We start from the raw sequence: 16394 nt of genomic DNA, 5'->3' as shown, positions 1-16394 counted from the left end.
GGCTTGCCCTTTCTGCCCCTTTTAAATTGTTTCATATTAAGAAGTCATAAATTCACACCAAAAAACCCCACCAGTTTCACCTTTTTCAGATTGTCAATGAAAAGTAGTGAGTAAAGCAGGGTTTTTACTAAATGTAATAGTAAAGCTCCCTCTGCTGGAAATTTTAGTGCAAGAAAGCAACACTTCAGGATCTTTAAAAAGTAAAACAAGTAGTAAAGCATTTTCTGGAGCATTTAGACTTTCTGTATAAAAATCAAGAAACCACACTTGAAAGACAGGAGCTTTCTCTAAGCGAAACAAAGTCTCATCTTCACTTTAGTAAATTACTTCCTCAGGATGGCTGAATTCATAAATTCTGTTTAGAAGTACTGCATTTGTCTTAACATGTCCATGGAAACTGGTGGACCTTGTAATTTTCAAATTATATTGCTTTATCTGTTTAACATAATTATCTTGAGTAAAGCTGGAGCTTTTTCACATCATCTTTAATCCTAGCTTGAAACATGCAATGCCTTTTGCATTTGTGTTTACAGGGAGATGCTCTCAAATGCTAACTTTAAAAGCACAGGAAACTTTTCTTTCCTCTGTTTCTACTGGCAATGAGAAGAACAGGCCAATCCAGAACCAGGTTAAAGTGCCTTTAGAAGAAGAATTGTATCTTCTCCTATCCCTAGAGACCAGGGGCACCTAAACTTTGTTCCTCCTAAATTTGCTTATGAGTCAATTATCAAGGCACAGGAAGACAAAAACTTCACCTTTCTTAATGATTCACCACTGGCGCCAAAGTGAGGCCAAATCTCAGTAATAATCTCACTTGCCAGAAATGAGGCATTTCCTCCAATCTGTCTTTACCAATACATGGAAAAAGAAGTCTTATGGCAAACCAACCTCACAGACTTAGGGATAAAATGACAGAGGTGAATTTCATCATTCTGAAATTGAATTCCTAAATGCATTTGCCTACAGCATGAATCCAAAAGGGTATACAGCCCCACGGACACCTTCTTTTTACTGTCCTCATTCCCAGTAAGGATATGGTTGGATGAGACAAAGAAAACATACTGCCAGCAAAAGGGCTCATTCCCCCATTCTCTCTCTCCAGTCCCAACTTGTACTGTCTCTGCTGTCCTCCTGGCTATGACGTGAGCCAGCTCAGCTCATAAAGACAGTTTTGGGGTATGGTTTGCTGATGTAGTTTCCTGTGGAATGGTCAAGGCAGCACCACAGTGGTACAAAGGTTGAGGAAAGACATAAAGCCACAGCAGCACGACGGAAGCAGCGCTGCCTCCAGGGCATCACAAGGAAGGCTCAGCCGTATCGCCAGCACCCAGAAGAAACAGAATACAAGTCCTGTCTTGGCCTGGAGGAAGGAATTGCTGCCTCCACAGCAGCAGCCCATGAGAAGGCATCTTGAAGGATGAAGAGAAGTGGTTTCAGCATCTGCACAGAAGCCAATGGCTTCACTGTTCCAAGTGACCTCCAGCACTTAAGTGCTGGGACTGCTTCTCCTTTACTTCCTACATTTTCTTTTTTGGAAGAACAGGGGTATTTTCCTGTAACTGTGTACCTTCCACCTTTGCAGGCATTTGGAGTACATACCAATTTTTTAATCTCCATGACTGTTGCCACTTTCAATAAAATAGTCCTAGGCAAAAATCTATATAGCTTTCAGATATTTTTTTTTAACATGTGCTATTTGCTGAAAGAATTGAGTGAGTGCCAAGAGTGTTTTTAAGATTCATGCATTCCTTGCAATGTATTTAAGGCTACAGAACGAGTTTAAAATCTCAGAAGAAAAACAGACAAGTAAGCTTATATCTCTCCACACAGATTCATTTCCCTTGAACATTATTATTACTATTACTACTACTACTACTACCACCGCCACCACCATCACCACTACTACTACTATTATTATGCCAATGGGCTATTCACTCTTACAATAGCTTTATTTTTAAACAGCTTATGCTGAAAAATGTTACTGTAAAAATGAGCTGTCAACACAACACTCAGCTTTACCAGAGCTAGTAATTGGATTTAGGGATTTCAGTATAAATAGTATACAGACTTAAGAATGGTTTGAAAAACCTAGACAGTCCCATATGGTTTGAACAGTCAGTTCTATCATGAAAAGGTAGAGCTTTTTCATCCTTTTCATCGTCTTTCAAAAGGGTATCTTGACTTTCTTCTCTTTTTAAAAGACCTTGAGACGGAAGATGAAAAATCCAACATTTTACATACTAACGTGCTAACATGCCGTATTGTTATGTCAAACCACCTATTCCTGAAGGACTGCTTCTCCTTTTCCTTTGAAGAGGTATATTTGCTTTTTCTCCTTTGAGAGAATAAAAGGAGGTAATATATTCTTTTAGAGACAGGATTATTCCCAGAGGACCTGTCATCATCTGAAAAAAACTGGAAGATATTAAGACCACTCCCAGTCATCTTTTTCTTCTTCTCCAATTTCTAGATTCACAAGTTATTATTCTTCTACTTTTTAGAGAGCTTCACTGAAGAACCATGCAAATTGAGATTGCTGCTCTCTCACATTTCTTTTGAAAGTGACGATACCAACAGCTTTCATTTTCAGTAGGAAGCATTTGCAAGCATTGTGAGTAGTGGATGCAATTTTTTTAGTCTCTGAGAGAAGTCATTCAGCATGAGTGAGGATATGATCTTCTTGAACGGGCTGATAGACTGTCATGAAATGAATAGGTTTGCGCTGCTACAGTGAGAGAAAGCTTTTGCGTGCTATGATTTTTAACTTTGATTCTGTTTATTCTCTAGAACAACTGCAAATATTAAAGGCAGAAGTAACAATAAGACCTGTAAAGAGGATGGTTTCCAATACCATATTCAACATTTCTAAAACCTTCTATCTTTAAAAAGTTTTTTTCCAAATAATTGCTCTCAACAAATTAATTTTTTGTCCTCTGGGGAAAAAAAAAATTAGTTTCCCATTTTGGAGTTTCAAAGGAAAAAATTAATTATTTTAATATATACTTTCTACCATTTACACTGATACTTGCTGGAGAGATTCCAAACAGTAGCTTGGTTTAATAACCCAGATAACAGTGGTTCTTACTATACAAAATTGTCAATAGAATAGATAAGACAGTCATAAAAAAGAAATCAAATTAAGTGCTTTGGAACAGACTAATTATGTATGCAAGTCAGGAAGAAACTTGCCTCGTACTCAGTAAGATAACTGGATTATGCTTTCTTCTACTTTGACAAACCCTAAGTAGAACTGATGACAAGAAATGAGACAAGATGTGCAACAAGTTTCTCCATATGACATTTTCTCCTACACTATTCCTATGCTAAACGAGATAGATGAAACAGGGGAGTATACAATAGTCAGACGTTCAGTTCTTATTTTTTAAGACCGAAATGACACACCCCAAAAAACTGGAAAGAACCCCAAAAGATGAAAACCGCATCAGTATATATACAGTGTTACTAAAGCCAAGCAGCACCCATCTTCATGGACAATGATACATGAAATTTGGAATTTCTTCAAAATTGTACTACTTTCTTAATTTAGGAAAACTAGCTTAGAAGAAGTATAAATGTTTCTGCTCCTCTTTAAAGATATATCACCCATCAAAATGTGGCCATGCCACTTCATCTCAGGATGCAACATACCCTTCAGTACTGATTTCAGGTTAAGTTTCTGGTGCAAAGTCTATAATGCATGTACACTAAACTCACTTTTTAAATTATTACAGTGTCCAAATCTCTCTCTTTTCCCAATTTTTTCCCCAAATATTGGTTTGAGTCAAAAAATTTTCCATGTGTCAGCACTCCTGATGAAGAATCTTTCACCTGAGACAGTATTTCCATTATTAGGCAGAAGTTCGCAGCTGTAGCCTATTTTACAATAGCTGAAATCACATTAAAAAACATCTATCTGACCTTTTGCTCTTATCACAACTATTAGTCTTTAGGAAAATTTATTTTGTTGAGAATATGGTTTTCCTCTTCTCCTGACTCAGCTGGATCTTCTGGCACTCAACACTTTGATCATCAGCTGCCAGCTAAGCCAGCACTGAATTTCTTAGTTGCCTTCTACTACAAAATCTGTTTCCACAGGCAAGTAAATCTTACATCCTAAGACAGTGACTTACTATGGTTTTTGTACTTGGTTTTTGACATTTATATTTTGCCTCTTTGTTCCAGCACTTTGTAGAGAATTCACTATAATGATATTGTCCAGGTGAATATCTTCCTACTAAATCTCTCTAACAGTCATTTGTTATAATGAAGTTCTATCACATGAAATACCATTAAAATAAAGTATCTATTGGTTGGCTTCAGATTTACGGTTATAAAAAATGATCAATAATGATAATCAAATTCTTTTGCAGAACTTGACTTTATAACCCATAAAATAATGCTATGATTTATACATTTGCTTGCCCAAAATTTATGGTAACTTTTTTTCCTAATAATGATAATCTGATTCATGTAAAGAAATTTATTTTATGACATAGAATACTGCCAGGGTAAGACTGGAAGAAGAGAGACAAAGGCATTGAAATGTAGACAAATATTTGCATTATTTCCTGGATTGGCTACTGTTATTTCCTCTTCATAGTTTTCCCAAAGGAGTTCTAACCTACCCAGAATCTTTGCAGCTTGACTCATCGTTACACACAACCTTTCCCAGTACGTTACTTCCACCACTCGCTTGAGTGGCTTGCAGTACAATACCACACCGTATTACTCACAATCTCCCTCAGTTAGATCCTCAGTTCGTATTTTAGAAATTTTGTTTACATAACCTTGAAGGCACACCGTTATGAAAGTGATGACTATTCAGCATTTTCAAAACACAGATTTAAGGACTGGTATGGATACATCCTACTTTTGGTAGGACATTAACTACATTTTGGTAGGAGATTAATTATAGACATATTAAACATCTGTAGAATTTATTACATGCCAAAGCTGATATTTTTTAAATCATCTGTGGGCAAAGCCAAACTTCCCTTTCCTGCTATTATACTACTATAGTTCAGGGTGGAATTTGTGGAAATAAATAGCTAGCAACGCTTTGCATATATCTCTTTGAAAAGCTAATTTACTATTGGCATGCAACTGTTTAATAGTACAATAACATACACCATCTTCCAAGTACTCTACACACAGCCCTCTGAAATAATATGTAGCAGTTGTATTTGCTGATTTTTATAACTTGTATGATACATGACATGTTGAATGTCTATATCTGTACTAGTTTTATATGTATGCTAAAGATTCTGCTCAATGTCACACGCAAATTCTGTATCACAAGAGATAGTTAATCCATTTAGGCATCCATTAGATTGTGCATCTCCATTGCTATTAACAGACAGCTACTTGGAACGTGACTTCCTAAACATCATCCTAAATATTCAAGGTCATTTATATTTACTACAGAATGGAAGCTTTCCTCTAAATTCTTTCCCCCTCACACCAATACCACTTCCAAGATCTTTAGAGAAAGAAACATCAATCATTTGTGTTGCCCTAGGAAGTGCTGGATTGTTAAAATTCCAGTAAGAAAGGCACTCAGACTCTGTAAAGTATCTCTTAAAATACTATTTATTGGAGCTGAGACTATAAAAAAAAAAAAATAAGATAGTATCAATAGTCTTATGTCCCTTCAGATGCTGGGAATCCTGAGTTGTGTGGAACCGAACAGGCCTCCAGCCAAGCACAGCATGCTACACAGATCCCATATGTGGAAGGTTACTCCATTTTGGTCATTTTAGCTCTTGCACTATTTTCTTCCAAGCAAAACAATTCTATTCATCATTTATACTGTCAAATATAAAGGACATTTGCATGGGAACTTCCGGCTGAAGTTTTAGATAAAGGCAAGGACACGCAAGTTATGTAACCAGTGGTACCAAGCAGGAGCTGCCTGTAAGCTCCTCTGTTACCATCAGCTGGCTAAGTTTATCCTTCGGCCAAGGGATATGCATAGTGCAGCACAGGCCTACACTCAGGTTAACTGTTACGCGGATTTCTACCTCCTTGATGTACAATGGTCTTCCAGTTAGATTACTACAGCATGTTACACTTCAGTTGGATGCAAATTCTTTAAAATAAATTGAGTTTACTGATTAAGTCACAGGGCTGTAAAAAAAGCCAGTTAAGTTGCATACCTGTCAGCACCACGGTGTGCTCTCCACCACAAGCAACCTTATTAACCTTTTCCATAATTCCCAGTACAGGCTGTGGGACTCTATTGTTCTTCAGCTGTTCAGGCAATAATCCCAGTTTCCCATTCTCAGGTTCTCCAAAAGTATAGAGCTCACCATCTCCTTTGAAAACACAGAACAGAGCAGAATTTCCAGCATGCACTCAGAAGCAAGGATGGGCTATCAAGAGTGCTGCAGACAAATCAGTAAGATAAAAAAGTGTACAAACAATACAGGATAATTTAACATATCTGTATAATGTCCAAACAGCTCTGCGAAGTAGTCTGCTTTGACGGCACAAGAAGGGGCTAAATTTTTAGCTCCCTCCAAGATGAGAACCACAATATTTAGCCTGCAACAAATCCAGCCAAGGGAAAAACAAAACTAAGTATATCCTGCTTCGGAGAGGTTATAATTCCCTCTGTAGCAGTACTTATGTCAACTGAAGTTGCTTTTATGAATCTCAACTAAAACAGAAAATTGTTTTGCATGGAATTTTGATGCAAAAGCCATGCTTTCTTCTTGTAAGACATAGAGAAAAAAGAAAAGAAAAAAGAAGAGGAATGACATGAAACTGTCTGTGTGGTCTGGACAGCAAGAAAAGAGCAATATATCCAACAACAGGGATAAGAGCAGTAGTTCCACAGCAGTAACTCCACCAGAATTAAGTTAAAAAAAAATACTGACTTGTCTTTACAGATCTCTTCCTGTAAGTTCTTTCTGATCTGCTACATAATCATGTAAGAAGACCCTTCTCATTCACCCAGATGTTTTAAGAAACCAGTTCAAATACTGTCCAATCCCAAATCTGGGTAATTTATTTTACTTTCAAGTTTCCTTTGTTTTATCTTTTCCAATCACTCCCTTTGCTTTCTCACTGCTATGTATGTCTGAATTACTATTCAAGACAGCATTCTATATATCCTTCTACCATAGTTAAAAATGGAACATGGAAAATGTACTTCCCATTGCTATATTTACAATTTATCTACATCTTTTACATTTACCTACATTTTTTTTTTTTTTTTTTTACAATTTATCTACATTTACATTTCTGATTTTCCGTCCTAAGGGGTCCAAATTATTCTAATGGGGAGTGAGGTTTGGGTAGAAAATGTTTCCTTACTGGTAGGAAAGCAACAGTTGAGTATTCTGCACTCATGAAAAAAACTATCTGTGGAGTAGTGTCCTCTTAGCAAATTGTGGCCCACAATCTGAATTTGAAATTACTTACCAAAAAACTCATCATGTGCCATTACATATGGAAAAGTTTAGGGTTTAATCCCAGTTGGATATAACAAAGCACAAGGATAAACAAAACTCTCACATGGAGCTAGTTCAAGACAAAGAAATGTTTAAGTTACTGTAGGAGCTAAAGGAAATTCAAAGAGATAGCTACAGTTACATAACAAATATAATACCAAACCCCAGATGTATACTCCATTATTAAAGCTCAATCATCAGAAGCACCCATCTACAATATTTTTGGAAACATGCAGATTTGTACTTCAGTACAAAATGTGCTTTTACTTTCAGAAGGATACATCTAGTGTTCACAAATTTATTTTTACACCATTTAGAAGCATTGCTATTGCATGATGCAAGTATCTGAGAGATTTTTATTCAAAAGCTGTAACTTCCTTGCCAACATGGAAGTTGGGTTAACCTTGGAAATGCTGGTCTTTCCCCACACACAGTGAAAACAGATGAGCTCAAACAAAGTTTCAAAGCTGAAGCCTCATTTAGGTGTTCAGAACTGACCATTAGAGAAGTTCATCCCTGTTTCCACTGAAGGCAGGCAGAGCATAAGAAAACACACTCACTACTAGTTTTCTGTTAGCCTTTGTGCATATTCCCCCATTTGCATAGCTGTTACGTTTGTTGCTTTTTCCTTGCACTTTTTTAGCCACAACTTAAAATTTGGGAATTTAAGGACAATGGAAATGACCAAAAAACCAAGGCTACAGAGAAATAGGAAATAAGGAAGAGCTAGAAGTAAAGCTGTAAATAAAAATGTAAAGTACAAAAAATGAAGCTACGTATGCATTCTAAAAAGCAAATGCCATTAGTGAAATTGTAAAAACCAAGTTAATAAAAATTGAAGGATATGATTCAAAATGAACTGAAGTTTATTAAAACTTGGGCATACCAAGCAAAGAGAGGAAAAGAATTTTACTGCTTTGAATTTTTAATTCTGATGATGAGAAAGTCAAAACTGGTGTCAGTAAGAAATGTGTCATTTTTACTGAATCTTCCAGAGCTTTGCTCTAGCAGTACACTCATTTAAAATTGCCTTTTGTGTGAATAAGAACTGAGCAAGAACTTCAGGTTGCAAAACCGCATCTTCATTTTGTGTAATTATGGGACAACTAGTTTGCATTTAAGTCATCTGGTAAATCCAATAGATAACCTTGATTCAAAATGGTTTTCCTGGAAAACTCTTCTGCCAGCAATATATATATATATTATTGTTTTTTTAATTTGTGGCACTTGGCTCTCAATTACTTTGTGCTAAAGAGTAACTACAGCAGTGGGTGCATAGAACAGAGCAGCACAGCCTGCTTTTGCCAGGACCCTCCAGCAGAAGGGCTTTGATTCATTCTGAAAACCCTTAAACTACTATGTCTTTTAATAAAGCAGTGCTTCTCCTCCCATCTTATCAGAGGAAGTAATTCTTGACTAGTCATGCTGCTCTGTGATGTATGTTACCTTTGGTATTGACAGTCCTCAATAAGCAAACAAAAATGGTCTAAATGATGAACTGTTCTCTTCAGAGAAAGCCCAAGGATAGGTTTTCAATTAATTATAACTATAGGGAGAATCTGAAGCATGTCTCTCATTTTACGGTAAAGTCCATTCAGGACAAAAAATAAAGAGGTTATGCAACTTCGAAGATACCTCAGCTTCCACTTAATTTAAATGCATAAATTTATCAATTTACTTGAAAATTCTGGGGAAAAAAAACATGTGACATACTCAAAGAGCAAAAACTGTAAAGGAAAAAAAAAACTTTTCATAAAAACCAAAGTCCTGTTTTAAATGGAAAATGGGTCCTAAGCCTCAACATAAAGTTGCAGCCCAGCACTCCCATCAAAGACTTAGATCCTAACTTTGATGACAAAATATTTATTTGTAACACTTACAAAACCTAAGAAATTTAGCCTCTGCCTTAGTCAAAGAAACCCCAGACTATTTTATATTGTTTCTCTATTTTCCAAGATCACTTCTGCCTCTCACAATGGCAGATTCTTCAAGTGCCATGCTCCTGGGCCACTAAGGCTAGCAACTGGACTTACCATCTTTACATAATGCTCTAACCGCACAGAGGGGCAATCAGGGAATGACAATAATACAATCTTACTCTATATCAAGCTGCCAGAAAGGTTTCACAGGGCTCAGGCCATTAAGAGTAGCCACTCACAATCTATTCACAAGAGCGACACCCTCTTCAGCAAGATGATGAAACAGGATAGCTGTATTGCCCAACTATCATCATCAGAGGTGTAATCCCATCCTGCCATCTCTCCTTAGATTTTCTATTATTCTGACACTTTCTTTCCTGCACACACAAACTACCCTAATAATATTATACCACTTAATTTACCTGCAGGTATCTGTGCACAGATAATCTTTTCTGCATTCTTCTATACTTCTTTTCTAAGAGGCATTCTGCAATCATTTCAATCTGTGTTTTTTAAGAAAGAGCACATGATCTCAGCTGCAGAAAAATATATTTCATTTCATTTCTAAACTAAGGACTGTGTTTAGGCTTCTCTGTTAGTTTTATATTCTGGTTTGATTCTGATCTTTATTCTTATACCTACATAAAGAAACACTCTGAACAGGCTGGTACTTTGCAGTTATTTGCGGCAGCATCAATTTTCTATTCTAAAACAGTAGCCCAATTAACAACAAAAAAATCAACTGCAATGTGAGGTTGTCTGTAACCAAAACATTCCATCGACAGAGAGATTTTATTAGGGATTCTAAGTGAAGAGAAAGGAAAAAACCCAACAACAGAAAGAACCTTGCATTTTTTGGAAGGTAAGCGCTGTTTTTATACACTTGGATTTGCCATATACTTCTAGAAACAAGCCGATAAACCCTCAAAAGCACTTGAGAGTTAACTAATTAGGCAGTTCTCTTTGAAGAGACCAGCACTTCTTTTCAAACAGTACTGCACCACAAATATTAATCCAATCACAATCTAATTAATAGGATTAGAGATTCAAATGGCCAAGCTTCCTTTGACTTCCCAAACTAATCAAGTTTATTACATTTTTTTCAACTTAATAATCCAGCTAACAAAGATAAACCCATTTATTAAAGCAATTTTTGAATACATTACACATCCCTTTAAGGCAAATAGGAGTCTAAAAACTATGAAGAATAGCTATCAAACATAAAGGGAATCCAGCTAAACCCAGATAAATTTTGAGTACAGTACGTGTGCAATACAACTGCATTTTAGGGACATTCTGTTCACAACGGAATCTGGTTATTTAATTTTCTCCTCTCATATGAGTCACATTCTCACATGTTGAACTTTCCCTAGTGTGGCACATTTTCTGTATCACTAAACCTTAGGTCACAGGAGCATGTCAAGAAAATGGGAAAGCAAATGGAAAACTATTCTTGGCCCCTCAAAGGTAAATATGTGAACTGCAGATGAGAGAAGGTATAAGACCTGTCTGATGGCAAATGAGGGCAGTAGAATTGGATCCCTCTATGAATCCTTGAATAAAATAAGAAAATAATAAAAAAATAAAATAAAAAATAAAATAAATTAAAAATAAATAAAAAATAAATTAAAAAAAGGAAGAAGTATTTATTCAAGACCAAAGTGATTGAAACCACCTCAAATGCTGAAATTCTGAGCAAGGAAGTAAGTGTTTGTGGAATGGTCCTTAAAAACAATTACAAAGTAAATTTAAAAAAGGAATTCAAAGAACCTGCAAAGCTCTCTATGAAAAGGTATCTTTGTAGCAGGACTCTATCTTGACATTGCTTACAGTAGCAGTTCAAGCAGGGGAAACAGCAGAAGAGGTCCAATATATTCGACTCCTTTCTGGCTCCACGAACCTAATTCTGCTGGAGATACCAGAGTGGTTAGATACATTTGCTTTTCCTGGTCTCCATCTGCTCCAGTGGACAAATGAACCATGTACACTTGCCAAGCTTAAGGCTTTCTGAAAAACTTGAGTGAGCATGGTCAAAGACTAGTCAAGTAAAGGTCTGTGTATGGACTCAAAATTGGGCTTTACACTCTTTCAGCTCTTTCTTCTTCTGTGCTTTATTTGAGACATACCTCTACCATGAAGACCTAATGTCCCAAGCCTGAACAAAGAAAGGAAAGGAAACAGATACTGTAAAAAAGTCCTAAAGAGGGCTGGAAACTATAAATTAAAAACTTATTTTCAGTGGAACTCTTGGAAGAATCCAAAGTGAGAGGAAAAAGGAGTAAACCTTCATTTAAACAGTACGTGAGTAACCAGACCAGCTTCCTAATTTGCATACGGAAATGAGCTAGCCACTGCCTGTGTTTATGCCTAGTCTAAATTTCAGAAGTGTTTTTTGTGAAAAATAATTCAGGTTATATTCTGATCTTCTATTCTACAACTACTTTTGGTGTCAGTGCAGCCACATGTACACCGTAGAATACAGGTGACTGACACATTTAGCAGTTAAATTACCATCTGCAAGGAAGGCATTCTAAAAAGGAAAAGTAAGAAAGATGATAAATCACCTTTTTGGAGCTACTAGGTAAGAGAACCGTCGGGGGTGTGGGTAGGGTTGTAGGACTGAAGTACAAATGCAGGATTGAATAACGTACAATTTCCATAAAACATGCTTTTATCTACTAAAGGTTTACATCAGGATTCCACTCTACTTCTTATTGACACTGCACTTGGCTTTACAGTCGTTAAACACCTGAAAGACAAATGCCTACTAAAAAATCTTTTTAAAACCAGCTGTTTCAAAGAAATAACAACTTTAGGTGTTTTTTTTTTAAAAAAAGAGCTGGAATACATACTTCACCACTTTTTTTCTCAATAGTCTCTTATTAATGAACATCCTGCCCTGGAGAGGGCACTCTGTGACCACACTATGTATTCCAGTGTCCATTAACCACCTCCTAGTTTTAACCCAGTATGCCTGTGATCCTAACAATTTGCTTAGCCAGTATACAGCTTGTGTGAAACATAAATATAATAAGAAAGGGAAACATTTAGTGCCATGCTTATGAGTTCAGCCCAACAACATGTATCAAGTCCTACATCCTGCAACTACATTTTATTTTTAAAGACAGGGTATTACTTGATGTTTAAAAAGTCAAAATGTAGCAATTCTGTAGTATTCTAATAACTGAGAAGTTACAGGTGTTGAAAGCTTCGTATTAACAGTGTTTCTTCCATAATAACAGCATCCACAAACTAAGAAAGTTCCTCTGGTATACTTCATAGATGTTGAGGGAATTACTACAGGTTACACACTCACCTGAACAGTTCAGAATTCATTTGTGGAAATACAGAACCACCTTCTTTTCCAGATATTACTTCCAAAAGTATATATTAAAAATAACACTAATCACTCCAAATTCTAGTATACAAGATAAAACCATACAATAAAAATACATGGAAAACTCCCCATGCTAGGCAACTTTTAAACATACTTCAAGGCACAACTCAGTGACTAACTGGCAATTCAGGGGAAATTAAACCCAACCCTTTTAATATGAATATTCCAAATACATCATAATTATCCAGTTTGCTATATTCTGCCACCCCTCAGAGGCAGAATACTGACGATGTCAACCACTGTTCTAAGTCACTCTAGCAAGTCCTACAAGCGTTTTCCATAAGTGAAAAAAGAATCCTAATACTACTGAAATAATCACCTTTTTTAAAGAAAAAAAAGCAAAAATTCAAAAGAAAAAAAAGTTTTAAGCAACAGCATAGTGACTTGACTTCCTTCCTAACTATGCTGTAAGAAAAATAAGGTAACTACATTTGTACTTAAACAGACTCAGTCTGCAGAATTTCCACATTGTAATTTAAGAGCTAATTTCATGGCTAAAATTATGTATGACTATGGTACACTTATATTAAATGAGTAAGCTTTGTTTTTAAACACTGTCTGGATATACACTGGCACTAGCGCAACAGAAAATGAATTCAGTAAAAGTAACTGGATATCCAACACTAAATGTCTATGGTAGTTAAAATATCAGTCAAATAAAACTGTCAGCAAGGGCCCAAAAGAAAATAATTTTAAAAAACCCACAACCTTTCACCACAGAAGTGGCCATCTGCATGTCAGCAGTTCCAGTGAGACTGAAGCCCGGTTTGTGCAGGATTTGCACATACTAAGGCTGAAAACCAAGATTTTCCACTCACAACCAGGCCTCTTTAAACAGTAACAGGTTCGACAACTCCTCATTGTCACAGGTGATAACCAGTTCATCTTCCTATTAATATTTTAGACTCCATTCTTCTTACCCAGCTGCTACCCTAATCCTTTTTCTCATCCCCCTCCACTAAAAGTTTGCACTTCCTTAGGGCACTTGGTACACACTGTTTTCTCCTTGCTCTTAGATGCTTGTCCTCAACCCTTCTTCTAACAAAGGTTTTGTCACACCTCACTGCAGTCTTGTCAGAGGTTTAGCTCTTGGCTCTAAGGCAGAAATACACATCTTCTTACTATATCCTTGAAGTAAGACTTAATTATTATTTTTTTTATTTCAAGTTCAGGAAGCTGTAGATTTCCTAACAAGCACTGAGCTCCTGATCAGTCAGAGGCACTTCATTCATTTACTGTAATAAAGCATCTGTAATAAGAGTTGCACACTACCAGCATAACACATAAATAATTTCCACCACAGGAAGCTCTCATTCTGTTAACAGCATGTTCTCAGAGAGCTATATAGATATCATATGTGGAAAAGTAACATTTATCAAGTAACCTGAGAAAAGTATCTGATGGAATAGTTCCTGGGTACCCATTAAAGGCTTTACAGTCAAAACTACTGATTCTTTGAAATCTGTAATTACTCTGAGGGGACTAAACTGTAAAGCTTAATAATGTAAATCTATATGGCTGAGAGGAATTCATGGCTGTCCATGTGTAATACCATCAATATTGACTGATAAATTCACCCATACAGGCATTAATAATAAATGAGTGGCATCACCACTTTGGAAACCAATAGATAGCTGGGAAGAGAGAGGTGGAAAGCAACACGGAGGTGGGTTGGTTTGGAGATCAGAGACCAGCTCACTTTAGCATATGCTTCTCCTTATATTGTATACTGCCCATTTATTTGACTTTAAAACTTAAAATTTAAGACAGAACATCAAACTTTGACAACAATCTCACACCACTAACAAATGAAATCAGTTTTTCCACAAAACACAGTAAGTCTCTTCAATATTTATATTTCTAGAAGAGATGAAGATGATTATTTGAACATCACAAAAAAATGAAAGAAAAGTTGGATTATTGAAACCACAGTATTAATCCAAATCTGTCACAACCTCCATAAACATAAGTGTGATAAGACAGTCATTCTTTCTAATATGCACAACAATGTGCAAATGCCAAAAATTAACTGCAGTTTTTTCTCACAGTACTGTCAGCTCATCAATAATAAACAATAATACATTTTTACATAATACATTTTACATAATACAAGATTACATACAAGTTTCCCAAATAAATCAATTAGGAACACGTTTTAGAGACCCTGTCTCTGGTAAAATCTCCCAATGTAATACAAAACTACACAGGTGACATTCTGCCACATGGCAGCTTTTAACAGCTATGGCATATCTAGTTTCAAAAGTAATGAATGCCTCATTAACTACCTTTACAAAGGCAACAATCTGAGAACCACTGACTTGTATCCACTAACCACTATCCCCATTTTCTTACCTGTTATCAAGGCAGAGTGATAATACCCACAGGATATAGAGGAAACAGGTTTTCCAACATCCACTTGACAAGGGACACTGACACAGGCTTCATCAGCCAAGCCAATCTGACCTTCCGAATTGTCACCCCACACAAAAAGCTGCCCATCCTCTAAAATGAAGACACAGACAGTTAACAGATTTAAAACCAAAACTAATAACCAGTTATAGTACCCATTTAAGACCATTTCATAAACTCTTGTGTATGACACTACTAAATGTCATGATCTCAGGTCTGAAGTAAGAGGGTATTGCTTAAGCTTTTCAAAAGTGACACAGAGCACACAGTCATCAACTGGTGTTAGACCATGAATAGCTAGGGGAAAAGTACTATGTACTATGTAAAAAAAATCTTTCAGAAAGAGGAAGATCAAGCGTATACGACAATTCAGCTGCCGAAGGTCAGCATGCAAATACCATCGTGAATTTAAGACATCTTATTTCTAGTAGGAAGGCACCACTTTCTCATTCTTCCAAACTTATTCTCTGTTCTGACTTCGGTACACATCCTGCTTCATCCAGTCTTATCTTTCAGTCCTCTTCACAGGTAATTATATTGCCCAGCTTCATTTTGTTTTCCTTAAACTATCACAATAGCTGCTCCAGGTTTATTAAGACCAGCCTCTGTTGACACAAAGACCAATTGCAGCAGTAACAAACAACATGAAAAATCTGTTTTTCCGAAAGAGATGAAGTCTTTTCCCTGCATATTTCTTAATGGTGGGAAATAAGTTGTGAATAAAAAAATGTACCATCTATAGTGCTACTGAGATGCTTCTGGAAACTAAATAAATCTCAGGAGAATGTTAGTAATTGTCACAAAAAAATACAAACCAAATGAGCAGGCTAGCATCTCTCATACACTCTTATGTGTTCTGTCACATTCTGAAATGACAGCCTCAGTAACTTATCCTAAACATGTACAGAAACAGCTGCTTTATAGCAAAACTAGAGAAATTACATTATAGGGTAATAAAGGACCACTCATTCAATGGCTCAAAGTATTATAACTGACTTCAACATGTTGCAATTGTGTAATTCTGCCACCAGAAAGATAGGTCATAGGTTAGGTCCATCCCAGAATTACTGATGACACAGCTGTGTAGCCTATACCAGTAGACCAGAACAGCTGCAGTAAGAAGTGGAATTAGGGAAGTCAGTTTTCATAAGATTCATGTTTTGTAGTTGGCTTCTCTTGGAAATGAACTGAAGATTCTTCCCATTTTGAGGGCAC

The 16394-nt window shown here is 36.4% G+C and overlaps 1 protein-coding gene across 1 annotated transcript in view; it reads right to left on the bottom strand.

Annotated features, from left to right (window-relative positions):
- Positions 1 to 16394, bottom strand: part of RPGR (retinitis pigmentosa GTPase regulator) — a 62421-nt gene that overhangs the window by 31231 nt on the left and 14796 nt on the right. Inside the window, exons 6-7 of the mRNA XM_056328202.1 lie at positions 15123 to 15272; positions 6156 to 6314 (exon numbers count right to left, since the gene is read on the bottom strand). Of these exons, the coding sequence (XP_056184177.1) occupies positions 6156 to 6314; positions 15123 to 15272 (309 nt within the window). The remainder of the gene's footprint in view (positions 1 to 6155; positions 6315 to 15122; positions 15273 to 16394) is intronic.

This window comes from Falco biarmicus, chromosome 2 (genome assembly GCF_023638135.1).
Source record: "Falco biarmicus isolate bFalBia1 chromosome 2, bFalBia1.pri, whole genome shotgun sequence".
In the NCBI taxonomy this organism is placed as follows: domain Eukaryota; kingdom Metazoa; phylum Chordata; class Aves; order Falconiformes; family Falconidae; genus Falco; species Falco biarmicus.
The sequence above is the reverse complement of the archived record's forward strand: the minus strand, read 5'-3'. Positions and strand labels throughout refer to the sequence as shown.